Source organism: Heptranchias perlo, chromosome 6 (genome assembly GCF_035084215.1).
Source record: "Heptranchias perlo isolate sHepPer1 chromosome 6, sHepPer1.hap1, whole genome shotgun sequence".
Taxonomy (NCBI): Eukaryota; Metazoa; Chordata; class Chondrichthyes; order Hexanchiformes; family Hexanchidae; genus Heptranchias; species Heptranchias perlo.
Window position 1 is genome coordinate 16,559,193 of NC_090330.1, and position 15,470 is coordinate 16,574,662.

A 15,470-nucleotide genomic window follows, 5' to 3' on the forward strand; every position below is an offset into this window, starting at 1 on the left:
ACCCTCGTCTGAGTCAGAAGTTTGTGGGTTGAAGTTCCACCCCAGAGACCTGAGCACAAAATCCAGGCTGACACTCCAGTGCAGTGCTGCACTGCCAAAGGTGCCGTTTTTCGGATGAGACCTCTCAGGTGGACATAAAAGATCCCATGGCATTATTCAAAGAAGAGCAGGGGCGCTCTTTCTGGTCTCCTGGCCAATATTTATCCCTCAATCAACATCACCAAAACAAATTTGGGGTGAAACTCATCTTGGGCAGTATCGCGTAACGGGCAATGTTTCCCCCTAGCTGGAGAGTCTAGAACTAGGGGACATAGTCTCAGGATAAGGGGTCGAACATTTAGGACTGAGATGAGGAGAAATTCTCTACCCCAGAGGGCTGTGGATGCTCAATCGTTGAATATGTTCAAGGTTAAGATAGATAGATTGTTGGACTGTAGGGGAATCAAGGGATATGGGGATCGGGCAGGAAAGTGGAGTTGAGGTGGAAGATCAGCCATGACCTTACTGAATGGCGGAGCATGCTCGAGGGGCCGTATGGCCTACTCCTGCTCCTATTTATGTTCTTATGGGCGATAGCGAATCAGCGGCCTGTTTTACACTCCGCCCGATTTTCTTTTCCATTGATTTAAATCGGTCGGAATGCAGTAAGGGCGGCTGATTCACTATCACCCGTTTTGCACTATTGCTCAAGACGAATTTCACCCTCATTATCTGATCATTATCACACTGCTGTTCGTGGGATCTTGCTGTGCACAAATTGGCTGCCACGTTTCCTACATTACAACAGTGACATCGCTTCAAAAAGTACTTCATTGGCTATAAAGCGCTTTGGGATGCCCTGAGCTTGTGAAAGGCGCTATATAAATGCAAGTCTTTCTTTCACTGCAGGTAAGTCATGACATTGCTATGGAAAAAAATATCAGTCTAATGAAATCGCTTTCTTGAGAATTGTACAGTTCAATTACATGCATTCTAGTTGGTGCACAGTTACTGTTGACCCAATACACTCAATTAACCCATTTTTCAGGAAAATAGACATTTCTATTTTGTGCTGTTGAACAATTCCAAATTTGAAACATTAAATTAGTCAATCAATAGGACAGTGTGAGACATCAGACTTTAATCTACTTACAGTAGAAACAATATTGTTTGTCACCAAATGACTGTTGAGTAATGTACAGACTAGTTTTTTTTTAAGACTTAATCATCCTGTCAGAAATGGGACTGAAAGCTGGTGCACATACAAGACTAAAAGTTTGAAATCAGGAAAGTAGTGACTAGAAAAGAACATGGAGTTTACAGGAATACATGTCCTGACAAAAAAAGGAATAAGCTCGGATTATCTAATAACTTCAATGACTTGTTTGGCTGAGTAAATTTGATTTTGTCAGTCGAAGTCTTAGGTTTAAATTATGCTTTTCCTCACCTTTAATCGTTCCCTGAGACTGTCTCGTTCTGTGGTCATCCTCCTTAAGTCTGCGACAGCTTCATCGCGCTCACATTCCAAACGTCGCAGAATATCTTGTGCAGTCAGACTGTTTTTCGGAGATCTCGGGGATTTGACAGCATCCCTGCGTAGCCTAGTAAGCTCTTCCTGGGCCTAGGTTAATTATTTTAGCATGACATAAATGTTTTAATTGTATTTTTTAAAAACAATTCTTGGAAAACTTTCACAGTACTTGGCCTGAGACATATTCTTATCACAGAGTTACACAGGAAATAAATCTTTAGTTTCCTTATAAGCAGTTAGCAGATACCAGAATTTGTAACCGTGCACTGAAAACTAGATATGCCTTAGTCACACCACCCATACCATCCCCAGCTTGTTATAACACAATAATGACTTTGTGGCTAGCACCATAAAGTTCAAGCATCTGATCAGACTGGACCATGCAAGTACAGAACATACAAGTTCAATTTATTATGGAAAAGACATATTGATATTCTCTATATTATTACTATAAAGATGCGATGCATCTCCGTTGTCTTGTCTCACAGGATATAAAAATAACCCAGGTCTGAGAGAGGTCAGTCAATATAAGACTTGCTTTGCAAATTAGTATTTGCAAATTAGTAAATGCATGCTCAAGAAGGGAAGCATTTATTACAGTAGAACACTGCCCTTCCCAAGTAATTCAGATCGGGATGAATTTGGTTTATCAAAAATTTTGTAGTGTGTTCTGTTTTTGTTTGTTTTCTTATTGTTTATTTAAAAATTGTTAAAATATATGCAGAATGTTTTCTCCTAAAAATTGTACTTAATCAATTATCTAGAACAAATAATTTAACAAAATTCAGAAAACGGCAGTACATGACTGTAATTTAGGTGATGAGAAAAACTCAAAGCTTCCTGATGAAATGGAGATGCCCATTTCAATGCGACCATGTTTGTGCAGGGTGTGCTGGCATATTGTCTTTGATCATGGATGGCTTCTGCAAGTGATGGATCAGACATAGTTCAAATTGAGAATGAAATCAACAACTTAACTTCAGTCCAATCATTAAACTGAGCTTTGCGGTGAATAAGAGGATTATTGAGGTTAACATTCTTAAGCTGAGGAATTAATAGATTTCCCAAACAGCAATGCAGTGCTATAATGGTAGGTTATGCGTTGCTACATGCTACAATTGTGAGCTTCTCCGTACTTCATTTATACCCAAATTTGGACAATACAACATTTTTTTTTCCATCTCTAGGCGTCCTAAGCTGTCTGCGAACTTTGAACATCCATTCAATGCCTTGTTGAGCTCCAGTGTTTCCTTTTGTAGGATGTTGCTCTAAGGAGCAGGCCCCTTTTCCACTGCTGTGTAAACCAAAGGAAGAGTGCCTTACCTATCTACTGTTGCACTTTGAGCTGGCATCCACAATTTCCTCATGACAGGTAAATCCTTCAAGGCAACTTTGTTACATCATTGCTTTATTTTGGCGGTTACACTTCTAGTCTGATGTGGCAATTTCCTGCATCGTACCCAGCTGTGACCTTCTTTCATGATTTGCTTTTTTGATCTCCTAATCTCAAACGGCACCACCTTTCTCTCTTTGTGCCACCCATGGGGAGACAGGATGAAGATGTGGGAGATGAAGAGAAAAAATGGAACACAAAGACAAAGAGAGTGTGAACAAAATCCTGTAGCATGGAGGGAGGGGTGATAAACTCCAGAATGAAGTGGAGTGTGTACGTGACACGTGCCTTGTTGCTGCTGGCCGACATGCAGGACAGGTAGCCACAGGTAGCGAAGGCCCTAAATTCAGTATAGGGTTGCCAACTCTGGCTGGACATACTCCTGGAGGTTTGGTCACATGACAACCAGTCACATGAGGCCCGATTGCTGCAGTTTACAAATGTTATTGCACCCACCTTATAAAGGTTGGGTCCCCTGTAGTTGAGTGCCTCATGATTTCTTTCTTCTTAAACCTGTACTTAAACAGAGCAAGGAAGAGGAGCGGCGTGGAAAAGGGGGACCAGGTATACAAAAAAAAGGGTGTGTTAAATGGATTGGGCACATACAGGAGGTGGTCACCAGGTTTCCATGCTTCCCTCCTTGCAATTTAGCTAACCTGCTTTAACAGTTCACACATTCTCTGCATCTCGTACATGCCTTTTATCTCCCTAATCTCTCTGTCCATGTCACCAATTGTCTTATGCCATTATCAGTTCTGATAGTCAACCATCTCCTCTACTCTACCCAATCAATTTTTTTCCTTGTGTATGTAATCCCCTTTCCCCCCCACTCCCTTTCTCTCGACCCTTGATATGTTTTCTTATAAGCTGTTTATCTGTAATACCTACATGAAGGACTAAGCCTGAAATATTGATATTTTCCATTCCTTACAGGTGCTGCTCGGCTTGCTGAGCATTTTCAGCATTTTCTGCACAATAGGGTCTTGTTTATTTGTAGATTGCACTGGATTTGCGATTCCCTCCCTTGCAATTCTCGCACTCTCTGGCTTGGTTTCTTTAAAATTCCAATTCTGTTTACCATGTCTCTTTTTAACCCGTCTTTCCTTCTGCAGGTGCTCTGTGGCACCGTAACTTCACCTCGAGCGCCTGGGAGACACCAGGATAGTGCGGGGCGGGAATTAAGAGCCTGGGTCATGAAACGCACCAAGGCACGAAGCGTGCATACAAAAGTAATTTTCTTCCGGCTCACCATTAACTCTTAACACGTTTTTTTAAAAATTGATATTCCTCCCCAAGTTAAAGATAATCAGAATGAAATTGTAAAAGGCAGAGGACAGGTAGGTATTTACCCTCTGGACTGGCTACAACAAAAATGTACAGAGATGTTTTCTCTACCTTCTGGAAGTTGCAGACACTCCGGCCTCAGGTCCTTGCAATCCTGATGAAAATTCTTCTGCCTCTACTCCAATCCACCCTCCGTTCCACAGCAGCTCTTCCACCACCGGTCCACATGCCATTATTTCTCCCGGCTTGCACACTCCACACACCCAGCAGCTCCCTCCAATACCAATGTAACTTCACCGGAAGTGCGGCAAGCAGCGGGGGGGGCCAAACACCTGATTGTCGCCGCTTGTTTCATTGCCCGGGGGAATAACCACCAATTCCGGAAGACTCCCGAGCAAAGCAGGCTGTGTCCTCGGGTTCTACTCTATTATAGAGGTGTTTAAAATTATGAAAGGATGCGACAGAGTAAATAGAAGCAGACTATTTCCAGCAGTTGAAGGATCAAGAACAAGAAGCTATAAATACATTAAATGTAATAGATTTAGAATAGAGAGCAAGAAAAAGTTCTTCACACAGAGTTGTGAAGCTGTGGAATTCGCTTCCAGGGTTACTGGTTGAGGCAGAAACTATGTCAACAATCAAGGTTAAATGGGATAGGTGGAATCCCGCATGACATATGCGCTCGTTGCCTGCACACAAACTGCAACGGGCATGAGGAGGCAACTGCAACCAAGTAACGTGCTTGTAGATGGCGAGTAAGAGATCGTCTTTGTCTCTTGAAATGAAACTTCAAATCATCGATGACCTGGACCATAAAGGAAAATCGCAAGCTACAATCTGCAAAGAATTCGGCTTAGCAAAGCGCAGTGTTGTAACCGTGTGGGCCAATAGAGGAAAAACCAAGTCTGCTATCGTCAAAGATGAAATACCGATCCAGAGAAAACAAATCTGTACTGCGACTCGTGAAGATCTTGATGAAGCAGTCTATCGCAGATTTACAACAGCCAGAGAGAGTAACATTCCGGTGGTGGGCGATGTGTTGCGCACAAAGGCCGAAATATTTGCCTGTTCTTTAGGCATTAGAAACTTCAAATGGATGGCTGGATCGCTTTAAGCAGTGGCATAATTTAAACCTGGTGTTGTAAGATTCCTTGCATAATTTAAAGACAGTCGTCGGCGAAAAGGGTGGAGCTGACACAGAGGTGACCAGCGCATGGCAGACAGATGTTTTTTCATCACTATAGAGAACTACAGTCCAAGAGAAATTTATAACATTGGCGAAACTGGACTTTTATTATCAGCTCTTTCCCAATTAACTCTACCCAATACTGGTCATGCCTGTGCTGGCACTCAACAAATCAAACAGTGAGTTAAGCTGTGGAAGCTACATCATTAAATAAATTTAAAACTGAAATAGACAGTTTCCTAGAAGTAAAGAGAATTAGGGGTTACGGGGAGCGGGCAGGAAATTGGACATGAATTTAGATTTGAAGTTAGGATCAGATCAGCCATGATCTTATTGAACGGCGGAGCAGGCTCGAGGGGCCGATTGGCCTACTCCTGCTCCTATTTCTTATGTTCTTATGTTCTTATGTTAACTCTTTTACTAAGAGGAAACATGGATGGAACCGTCGACTGCTCCCTTTTTTCATTGGTAAAGCAGTGAATCCGAGGTGTTTTAAAAATGTAAAGATGCTGCTGGTAGTGTACAGGAATAACAAAAAAGCCTGGATGACCTAAGACATCTGGACTGAATGGATCAGATCGTCGGAGAGAAAAATGCAATCTGAACGCCGGAAAGTGCTGCTTTTCATTGGTAATGCCCCAGCACATCTGAAAGCAGTTACCGTGCATTGTCCCTCATCAACCCCCTCCACTCCCCGCCCCGCTAATGCAACAAGTGTTCTACAGCCCATGGACCAGGGAATTATTCAGTGCTTCAAATCCTGGTACAGAAAGTTCCTAAGGGAGATGATAGAGTGAATAAGAACATAAGAAATAGGAGCAGGAGTAGGCCATCCGGCTCCTCGAGCCTGCTCCGCCATTCAGCAAGACCTCAGCTGATCTTCTACCTCAACACCATTTTCCTGCACTATCCCCATATCCCTTGATGCCTTTAATATCTAGAAATCTGTCGATCTCTGTTTTGAATGTATTCAGTGACTGAGCCTCCACAGCCCTCTGGGGTAGAGAATCCCAAAGATTCACCATCCTCTGAGTGAAGAATTTCTCCTCATCTCAGTCCTAAATGGCCTACCCCTTATTCTGAGACTGAGACCCCTGGTTCTAGACTCCCCAGCCAGGGGAAACATCCTCCCTGCATCGACCCTGTCAAACCCTGTAAGAATTTTGTATGTTTCAATGAGATCACCTCTCATTCTTCTAAACTCTGGAAAATACAGACCTAGTCTCGTCAACCTCTCCTCAATGACAATCCCGCCATCTCAGGAATCAGTCTGGTGAACGTTTGTTGCACTCCCTCTATGACAAGTATATCCTTTCTTAGTTAAGGGGACCAAAATTGTACACAATACTCCAGGTGCGGTCTCACCAAGGCCCTATATAATTGCAGTAAGATATCTTTACTCCTGTACTCAAATCCTCTTGTAATAAAGGCCAACATACCATTTTCCTTCCTAATTCCTTGCTGCACCTGCATGTTAGCTTTCAGTGACGCATGTACAAAGACACCCAGGTCCCTCTGAACATCAACATTTCCCAATTTCTCACCGTTTGAAAAATACTCTGCATTTCTGTTTTTCCTTCCAAAGTGAATAACTTCACATTTTTCCACATTATATTCCTTCTGCCATGTTCTTGCCCACTCACTTGTCAGTCTAAACTTGGAAATATTACATTTGGTCCCCTCATCCAAATCATTGATATAGATTGTGAATAGCTGGGGCCTAAGCACCGATCCCTGCGGTACCCCACTAGTCACAGTCTGCCAACCTGAAAAAGACCCATTTATTCCTACTCTTTGCTTTCTGTCTGTCAACCAATTCTCAATCCATGCTGGTATATAACTCCCAATTCCATGGTCACCAACCTCCTGTGTGGGCCCTTATCGAAAGCCTTCCGAAAATCCAAATACACCACATCCAGTGGTTCCCCCTATTCTACTAGATACATCCTCAAAGAACTCCAGTAGGTTTGTCAAACATGATTTCCCTTTCATAAATCCATCTTGACTCTGCCAAAATCCTATTATTATTTTCTAAGTGTCCTGTTATCACATCCTTTATAATAGATTCTAGCATTTTCCCTACTACTGATGTCAGGCTAACAGGTTTGTAGTTCCCCATTTACTCTCTCCCTCCTTTCTTCAATAATGGGGTTACATTTATTACCCTCCAATCTGCAGGAACCGTTCCAGAATGGACAGCAATTAAAAAAATCCAGGTGAACATAAGACAAGCCATACATTTCACACGCAAAGCATGGGAGCTGGTGTCAGAAACGTGTTTTGTGAACTGCTTCAAACATGCTGGATGGTTTGCAGAAAATGGTGGTCAAAAGAAGGAGATACTGTCTGTTAGAGAGGAATGTGATACACTGGGAAATTCAGAAGCAAAATGACAGGATATTGAATTTCAAAAACACTATGCCCCTACAGGAGCAACGATGAACGATGAGGACATTATTGAATCAATAACATTGGCCCCGATATTTATGGAGAGGCAGGGAGGGAATGGGGGGAAGCTTGCAGTCCAGAAATACAGGGAACATGGCAGGACCTTATCTGAATTTCTTTTCTCCGTTTCCCGGCCAGCAGCCAGATAGATTGAGGGGCTGGCTGGATGTTGGCGGGAAGGCCCGTACTGGAAGGCCGTGGAGGAGGGGAAGGGGAGAAACGAGATCACGGCGGGGGGGGAGGTGGAACCGAGATCACGGCGGGGGGGGGGAGGTGGAACCGAGATCACGGCGGGGGGGGGGAGGTGGAACCGAGATCACGGCGGGGGGGGGAGGTGGAACCGAGATCACGGCGGGGGGGGGGAGGTGGAACCGAGATCACGGCGGGGGGGGGAGGTGGAACCGAGATCACGGCGGGGGGGGGGGAGGTGGAACCGAGATCACGGCGGGGGGGGGGGGAGGTGGAACCGAGATCACGGCGGGGGGGGGAGGTGGAACCGAGATCACGGCGGGGGGGGGAGGTGGAACCGAGATCACGGCGGGGGGGAGGTGGAACCGAGATCACGGCGGGGGGGAGGTGGAACCGAGATCACGGCGGGGGGGAGGTGGAACCGAGATCACGGCGGGGGGGAGGTGGAACCGAGATCACGGCGGGGGGGAGGTGGAACCGAGATCACGGCGGGGGGAGTGGGGGGGGGGGGAACAGAGCTCACAGAGTGGGGGGGGTAAGGAGATGACGGGCGGGGGGGGGGAGAAAGAGAGGCCAAGTGTGGCAGCTTACCTTGAGGGGTCGGGGTCGGGGGGGGTGGGTGCATGGGTGTACTCCTGCTCCTTCTGGCTCACAAGCAGTGCTGGAAAAGCAGTTACCTGCTGGATCTGGCAGCTCCCACTTCCGTTCAGCTGCCAGGGTTCCCAGGCTCGCCGACAGTAAATGTAAATGACTGCTAAACTCTGAGGCACGCAGCCTCGTTAACGTTTAAATTACTAATCCGCCTCTCCAGAGCAGGTTACTCTCCCGCCCGCCCACCACCCCCCCCCCCCCCCCCCCCCCACCATCCTGCCCTGGTTAAACCGAAAGTAGGCGCATTTGTGGTGGGTTTCAGATTTTTAAGAATTTAACTCCACCCACCCCACCCTACACCTCCCCTGGCAGTTCTGGGAGGTTAAAATTACCCACACTGAGTTAGAGCAAGGATGAGGAAACTTCTGGTGACGAGGACATGGAAGACACAGAACCAGTTATCCCTTCACTGGATGAGTTCAGAAAATTCACACAATCATTACCTGGAACTATGGATCGTTTTGGACTGGTTTACAAGATAGAAATAGCATACATTGAGAAAAGTACGAATAATATAAAGCGATCTACGCTGTATAGTTTTCTGAACAGAATAAAATTATATTCAATTCAAACAGGCCGTTCCTTAATTTTTCTGATGCAGCAAATTGTCAAACCCTACCATGGTGAATAGCCTGATCTTTTCTGTTTGTTATCGTGAAGATCGACTGTATTTCTGTGTGTGGATGTCAGGTGAAGATAGAAGCAGGCTCAACTGTCAAATTGGCTGCTAAGGCTCATGAATTACAAGAAATAGTCACTTGGATGAGGCACCGGGAGAGCGATCTTTGTCTGTGGAACCATACCCAAGGGAGAAAAAATGGACTTCAATGGAAAAGATAATCTGTTGGGGGGTGGGGTGTAAAATGGGCTGCCATTTCGCTATTTCCTATTTTGCACTACCCACTGAAGGCCAATTCACTCCTTAGGCGTGCTCTGTAACTCCTAAAGTACACAGCAATAATACAAGTTACGGAAGAGTTTGATCCTGCGTAGAAAAATAAACACTAAGTAAAAAGATTAAAACATACACAAAAGACCATGAAAATAACACAAAAAATGCCATTGCTTACCTGCTCATAAAGGAGTTTGCTTTGGTCTCTTTCTGCGGTTAAAACTTTGACATTTGCCTGGATTTCGGCCATATGTCTTTCGTATTTATTTAACATGGCTTGAAGATCATCGCGCTCTTTGATAACGCATATGAGCTCAGACTCATAGCTTCCTCCCTGATTTAAAAAAGTGATACAAACGTGAACCTATCTTAAATAAGCCAGATAAGTGAACAAAACTTCCTGCATGAGTATTACTACATAAAGTTTTGGAGCTCTTTCAGAAATCAATCCATAGGGTACATAAATATACAACGGTTGCCAATAGTTGTAGATGCCTTTTGAGGCCCTTCAAAGGGTTTTGGAATTAGTGGCACCCTATTATTATACTTATTTAATTGCCCCCATCCATTTAAATTTCACTTGCATACAATTATCCACTCCCATCACTTCTGTGCACTTTATACTGGTCCTAATCTGTATGCTAATAAGCTGACCTCAGGAAACTGAGGGCAAACAGCACATTTCCATTTGAGTCAATATAAGAAGTGCAAATAACAATTCAGGTATAAACAACGACACACATTAATGGAACAGAAAAGCGTGATGGAAATCATGACAGATAAAGTGTTACAAGAAGTAAGCGTGGGATACTACAGGAAGTGTAAACATAAGACTTTTAATACATTACTGGCAAGTCTCCCATGCATTGCTCAGTGATTCTTGCTTGCAGTGATTCATAAGTTTTAAATGAACAGTTGTGTTATGCCAAGTAGTATTATCATGGATACTGATGTATTGGCTTTGTGGGCTGCCTGGTGGTACTGGTTTCAGGTCTCAGGGACCAGCAGTAATTTGGAGGGGTAGGATCCCAGTGTCCAGGGAGCACCAAAAAAGGGTTCCTAAATTCCAGGAACACTAGATTGGGGTTGAGGAACATTGGAACAGTTCCCAGGATGTGGGCGATCAATCTTGGTTTCTGAGAACATTGGGGATGGAAATCTCAGGATCTGGGAACAATTATAGGCATTTCTGGGATCAGGGAGCACTGAGAATGCAGTCTAGGAGTCTGTGAGCACCAAAAGATGTACAGTTTGATCTTGACTTTGTCTGATTTGCATTCTGTTTTGTCTATAGTTCAGCATTCTATTGGCATTGTTGATTGCTGCTCTACATTGCTTGGACATTTTGATCAGCAGGTTCAAAAACATAAGAACATAAGAAATAGGAGCAGGAGTAGACCATCCGGCCCCTCGAGCCTGCTCCGCCATTCAACAAGATCATGGCTGATCTTCTACCTCAACACCATTTTCCTGCACTATCCCCATATCCCTTGAAGCCTTTAATATCTAGAAACCTAACAATTTCTGTTTTCAATGTACTCAATGACTGAGCCTCCACGGCCCTCTGGGGTAGACAATTCCAAAGATTCACCACCCTCTGAGTGAAGAAATTTCTCTTCATCTCAGTCCTAAATGGCCAATCCCTTTATTCTGAGACTGTGACCCCTGGTTCTGGATTCCCCAGTCAGGGGAAACATCTGCCCTGTCGAGCCCTGTAACACTTTTGTGTGTTTCAATGAGATCACCTCTCAGTCTTCTAAACTCTAGAGAATACAGGCCTAGTCTACTCAGTCTCTCCTCATACGACAATCCCGCCATCCCAGGAATCAGTCTGGTGAAACTTCATTGCACTCCCTCTATGGCAAGTATATCCTTTCATAGGTAAGGAGTCCAAAATTGTACACAATACTCCAGGTGCGGTCTCACCAAGGCCCTATATAATTGCAGTAAGACATCTTTACTCCTGTACTCAAATCCTCTTGTAATAAAGGCCAACATACCATTTGCCTTCCTAATTGCTTGCTGCACCTGCATGTTAGCTTTAGGAACATAGGAACAGGAGTAGGCCATTCAGCCCCTTGTGCCTGCTCCGCCATTTAATAAGATCATGGCTGATCTGTGATCTAACTCCATATACCCGCCTTTGGCCCATATCCCTTAATACCTTTGGTTGCCAAAAAGCTATCTATCTCAGATTTAAATTTAGCAATTGAGCTAGTATCAATTGCCGTTTGTGGAAGAGAGTTCCAAAGTTCTACCACCCTTTGTGTGTAGAAATGTTTTCTAATCTCGCTCCTGAAAGGTCTGGCTCTAATTTTTAGACTGTGCCCCCTACTCCTAGAATCACCAACCAGCGGAAATAGTTTCGCTCTATCCACCCTAACTGTTCCCCTTAATATCTTATAAACTTCGATCAGATCATCCCTTAACCTTCGAAACTCGAGAATACAACCCTAATTTGTGTAATCTCTCCTCGTAACTTAACCCTTGAAGGTCCAGGTATCATTCTAGTAAACCTACGCTGCACTCCCTCCAATGCCAATATGTCCTTCCGAAGGTGCGGTGCCCAGAACTGCTCACAGTACTCCAGGTGCGGTCTAACCAGGGTTTTGTATAGCTGCAGCATAACTTCTGCCCCCTTGTACTCTAGTCCTCTAGATATAAAGGCCAGCATTCCGTTAGCCTTATTGATTATTTTCTGCACCTGTTCATGACACTTCAATGATCTATGTACCTGTGCCCCTAGGTCCCTTTGGACATCCACTGTTTTTAACTTTTTACCATTTAGAAAGTACCCTGTTCTATCCTTTTTTGATCCAAAGTGGATGACCTCACATTTGTCTACACTGAATTCCATTTGCCACAGTTTTGACTCATGTACAAGAACACCCAGGTCCCTTTGAACATCAGCATTTCCCAATCTTTCACTATTTAAAAAATACTCTGCATTTCTGTTTTTCCTACCAAAAAGTGGGTAGCTTCACATTTTTCCACATTATATTCCATCTGCCATGTTCTTGCCCACTCACTTAGCCTGTCTATATCCCCATGAAGCCTCTTTGCATCCTCCTCACAATTCACAATCTCACCCATTGTCATCAGCAAACTTGGAAATATTACATTTGGTCCCCTCATCCAAATCATCGATATAGATTGTGAATAGCTGCGGCCCAAGCACCGACCCCTGCGGTACCCCACTAGTCACAGTCTGCCAACCTGAAAAAGGCCCATTTATTCCTACTCTCTGTTTTCTGTCTGTTAACCGATTCTCAATCCATGCCAATATATTATCCCTAATTCCATGTGCTCTAACTTTGTTCACCAACCTCCTGTATGGGACCTGATCGAAAGCCGTCTGAAAATCCAAATACACCATATCCACTGGTTCCCTCTTATCTATTCTATGAGTTACATCCTCAAAGAACTCCAATAGGTTAGTCAAACATGATTTCCCTTTCATAAATCCATGTTGACTCTGCCAAATCCTATTATTATTTTCGAAGTGTCCTGCTATCACATCCTTCATAATAGATTCTAGCATTTTCCCTACTTCTGATGTCAGGCTAACAGGTCTGTAGTTCTCTGTTTTCTCTCTCCCTTTCTTAAATAGTGGGGTTACATTTGCTATCCCCCAATCTGCAGGAACCGTTCCAGAATCTTTAGAATTTTGGAAGATGACAACTAATGCATCCACTATCTCTATAGCCACCTCTTTTAAAACCCTGGGATGTAGATCATCAGGTCCTTGGGATTTATCGACTTTCAGTCCCTTAATTTCTCTGTTCTTTTTTTATTAATACTAATTTCCTTCAGTTCCTCATTCTCGCCAGACCCTTGGTTCTCCAGTGTTTCTGGGAGGTTTTTTGTGTCTTCTTCCGTGAAGACAGACACAAAGTAATTGTTTAATTTCTTTGCCATTTCATTATTCCGCATTATAAATTCTCCCGTCTCTGTCTGTAAGGGACCCACATTTATCTTTGCCAGTCTTTACTTTTGTTACATACCTATAGAAGCTTTTACAGTCCCCGTTTCTGTGCGTCTCGCTAGTTTGCTCTCATATTCTATTTTCCCTTTCTTTATCAATTTCTTGTTCCTCCATTGCTGAATTCTAAAATGCTCCCAATCCCCACCCTTACTGTTTTTTCTGGCAACTTTATATGCCACTTTCTTTTTTTTAATGCTATCTTTTATTTCTCTTATTAGCCACGGTTGGACCACTTTTCCTGTTGGGTTTTTGTGCCTTAAAGGAATATATATTTGTTGCAAATTATGTATTAATTCTTTAAATGCTAGTAGCCATTGCCTGTCCACCGTCATACCTTTTAATGTAGTTCCCCAATCAACCATAACCTACATGCGCCTCATACCTTCGTAGCTTCCTTTGTTTAGATTTAAGACCCTAGTTTCGGACTGAACTACATCACTTTCAAATTTAATGATGTATTCTATCATATTATGGTCACTCTTCCCTAAGGGCTTCTTTACAACGAGATTATTAATTAACCCTTTCTCATTGCACAATACTAGATCTAAAATAGCTTGTTGCCTAGTTGGTTCCTTAACATAATGATCTAGAAAACCATCTCATACATTCCAGGAATTCGTCCTCCACAGTATTAGTGCTAATTTGGTTTGCCCAATCTATATGTAGATTAAAGTCCCCCATAATTACTGTATTACCCTTGTTACATGCACTTCTAATTTCCTGATTTATACCGTGCCCTACATTACCACTACTGTTTGGTGGTCTATAAACAACTCCCACCAACTCCCTTGCTGTTTCTTAGCTCCACCCAAACTGATTCTACATCTTGATGATCTGAGCCAAGATCCTTTCTCACTATTGAACTGATCTCATCCTTTATTAATAGTGCTATCCCACCTCCTTTTCTTTTTTGCCTGTCTTTCCTAAATATCGAATATCCTTGAATATTCAGTTCCCATATTCAGTATGGTAACCCTGCATCCACATCTCTGTAATGGCAATTAGATCATATCCCTTTACTTCTATTTATACCGTTAATTCATCTACCTTGTTGCGAATGTAGCGTGCACCTACACACAAAGGGTTGTAGAAGTTTGGAACTCTCTTCCGCAAACGACAATTGATACTAGCTCAATTGCTAAATTTAAATCTGAGATAGATAGCTTTTTGGCAACCAAAGGTATTAAAGGATATGAGCCAAGGGCAGGTATATGGAGTTAGATCACAGATCAGCCATGATCTTATCAAATGGCGGAGCAGGCACGAGGGGCTGAATGGCCTACTCCTGTTCCTATGTTCCTATATTCAGATAAAGTGCCTTTAATTTTGCCTTTTTAACATTTTGACCTTATTTGCTGTTGGCCTTTGTTTCCGCTGCCTTCCAATTTCACTTACTACTTTTCTGCCTTCCACTTCCAGCTTTGTAACTTTCCCGTCTGAATCTCCTCTCAGGTTCCCATCCCCCTGCCAAGATAGTTTAAACCCTCTCCAACAGCACTAGCAAACCTCTCCGCAAGGATATTGGTCCCGACCCTGTTGAGGTGCAACCCGACCGGCTTGTACAGATCCCACCTCCCCGGTCACAATGCCCCAGGAATCTAAAGACCTCCCTCCTGCACCATCTCTCCAGCCACGCATTCATCTGCTCTATCCTCCTATTTCTATACTCACTAGCGCGTGGCACTGGGAGTAATCCGGAGATTACTACCCTTGAGGTCCTGCTTGTTAATCTCTTTCCTAACTCCTTAAACTCTGCCTGCAGGACCTCATCCCTCTTTCTACCTATGTTGTTGGTACCAATATGGACCACGACTTCTGGCTGTTCACCCTCTGCCCCCCCCCCCCCCCAAGAATGTTCTGCAGCCTCTCAGTGATGTCCATGACCCTGACACCAGGGAGGCAACATACCATCCTGGAATCATGTTTGCAGCC

General features: G+C 43.7%; 1 protein-coding gene across 3 annotated transcripts in view; it reads right to left on the reverse strand.

Annotated features, from left to right (window-relative positions):
* The window catches only part of tsga10 (testis specific, 10), a 130,923-nt gene that overhangs the window by 37,426 nt on the left and 78,027 nt on the right, over positions 1-15,470 (reverse strand). For all 3 annotated transcript variants that reach the window (XM_067985835.1, XM_067985834.1, XM_067985832.1), the window contains 2 exons: positions 9,732-9,887; positions 1,427-1,600 (listed from right to left, as the gene is read on the reverse strand). In XM_067985835.1, the coding sequence (XP_067841936.1) occupies positions 1,427-1,600; positions 9,732-9,887 (330 nt within the window). The remainder of the gene's footprint in view (positions 1-1,426; positions 1,601-9,731; positions 9,888-15,470) is intronic.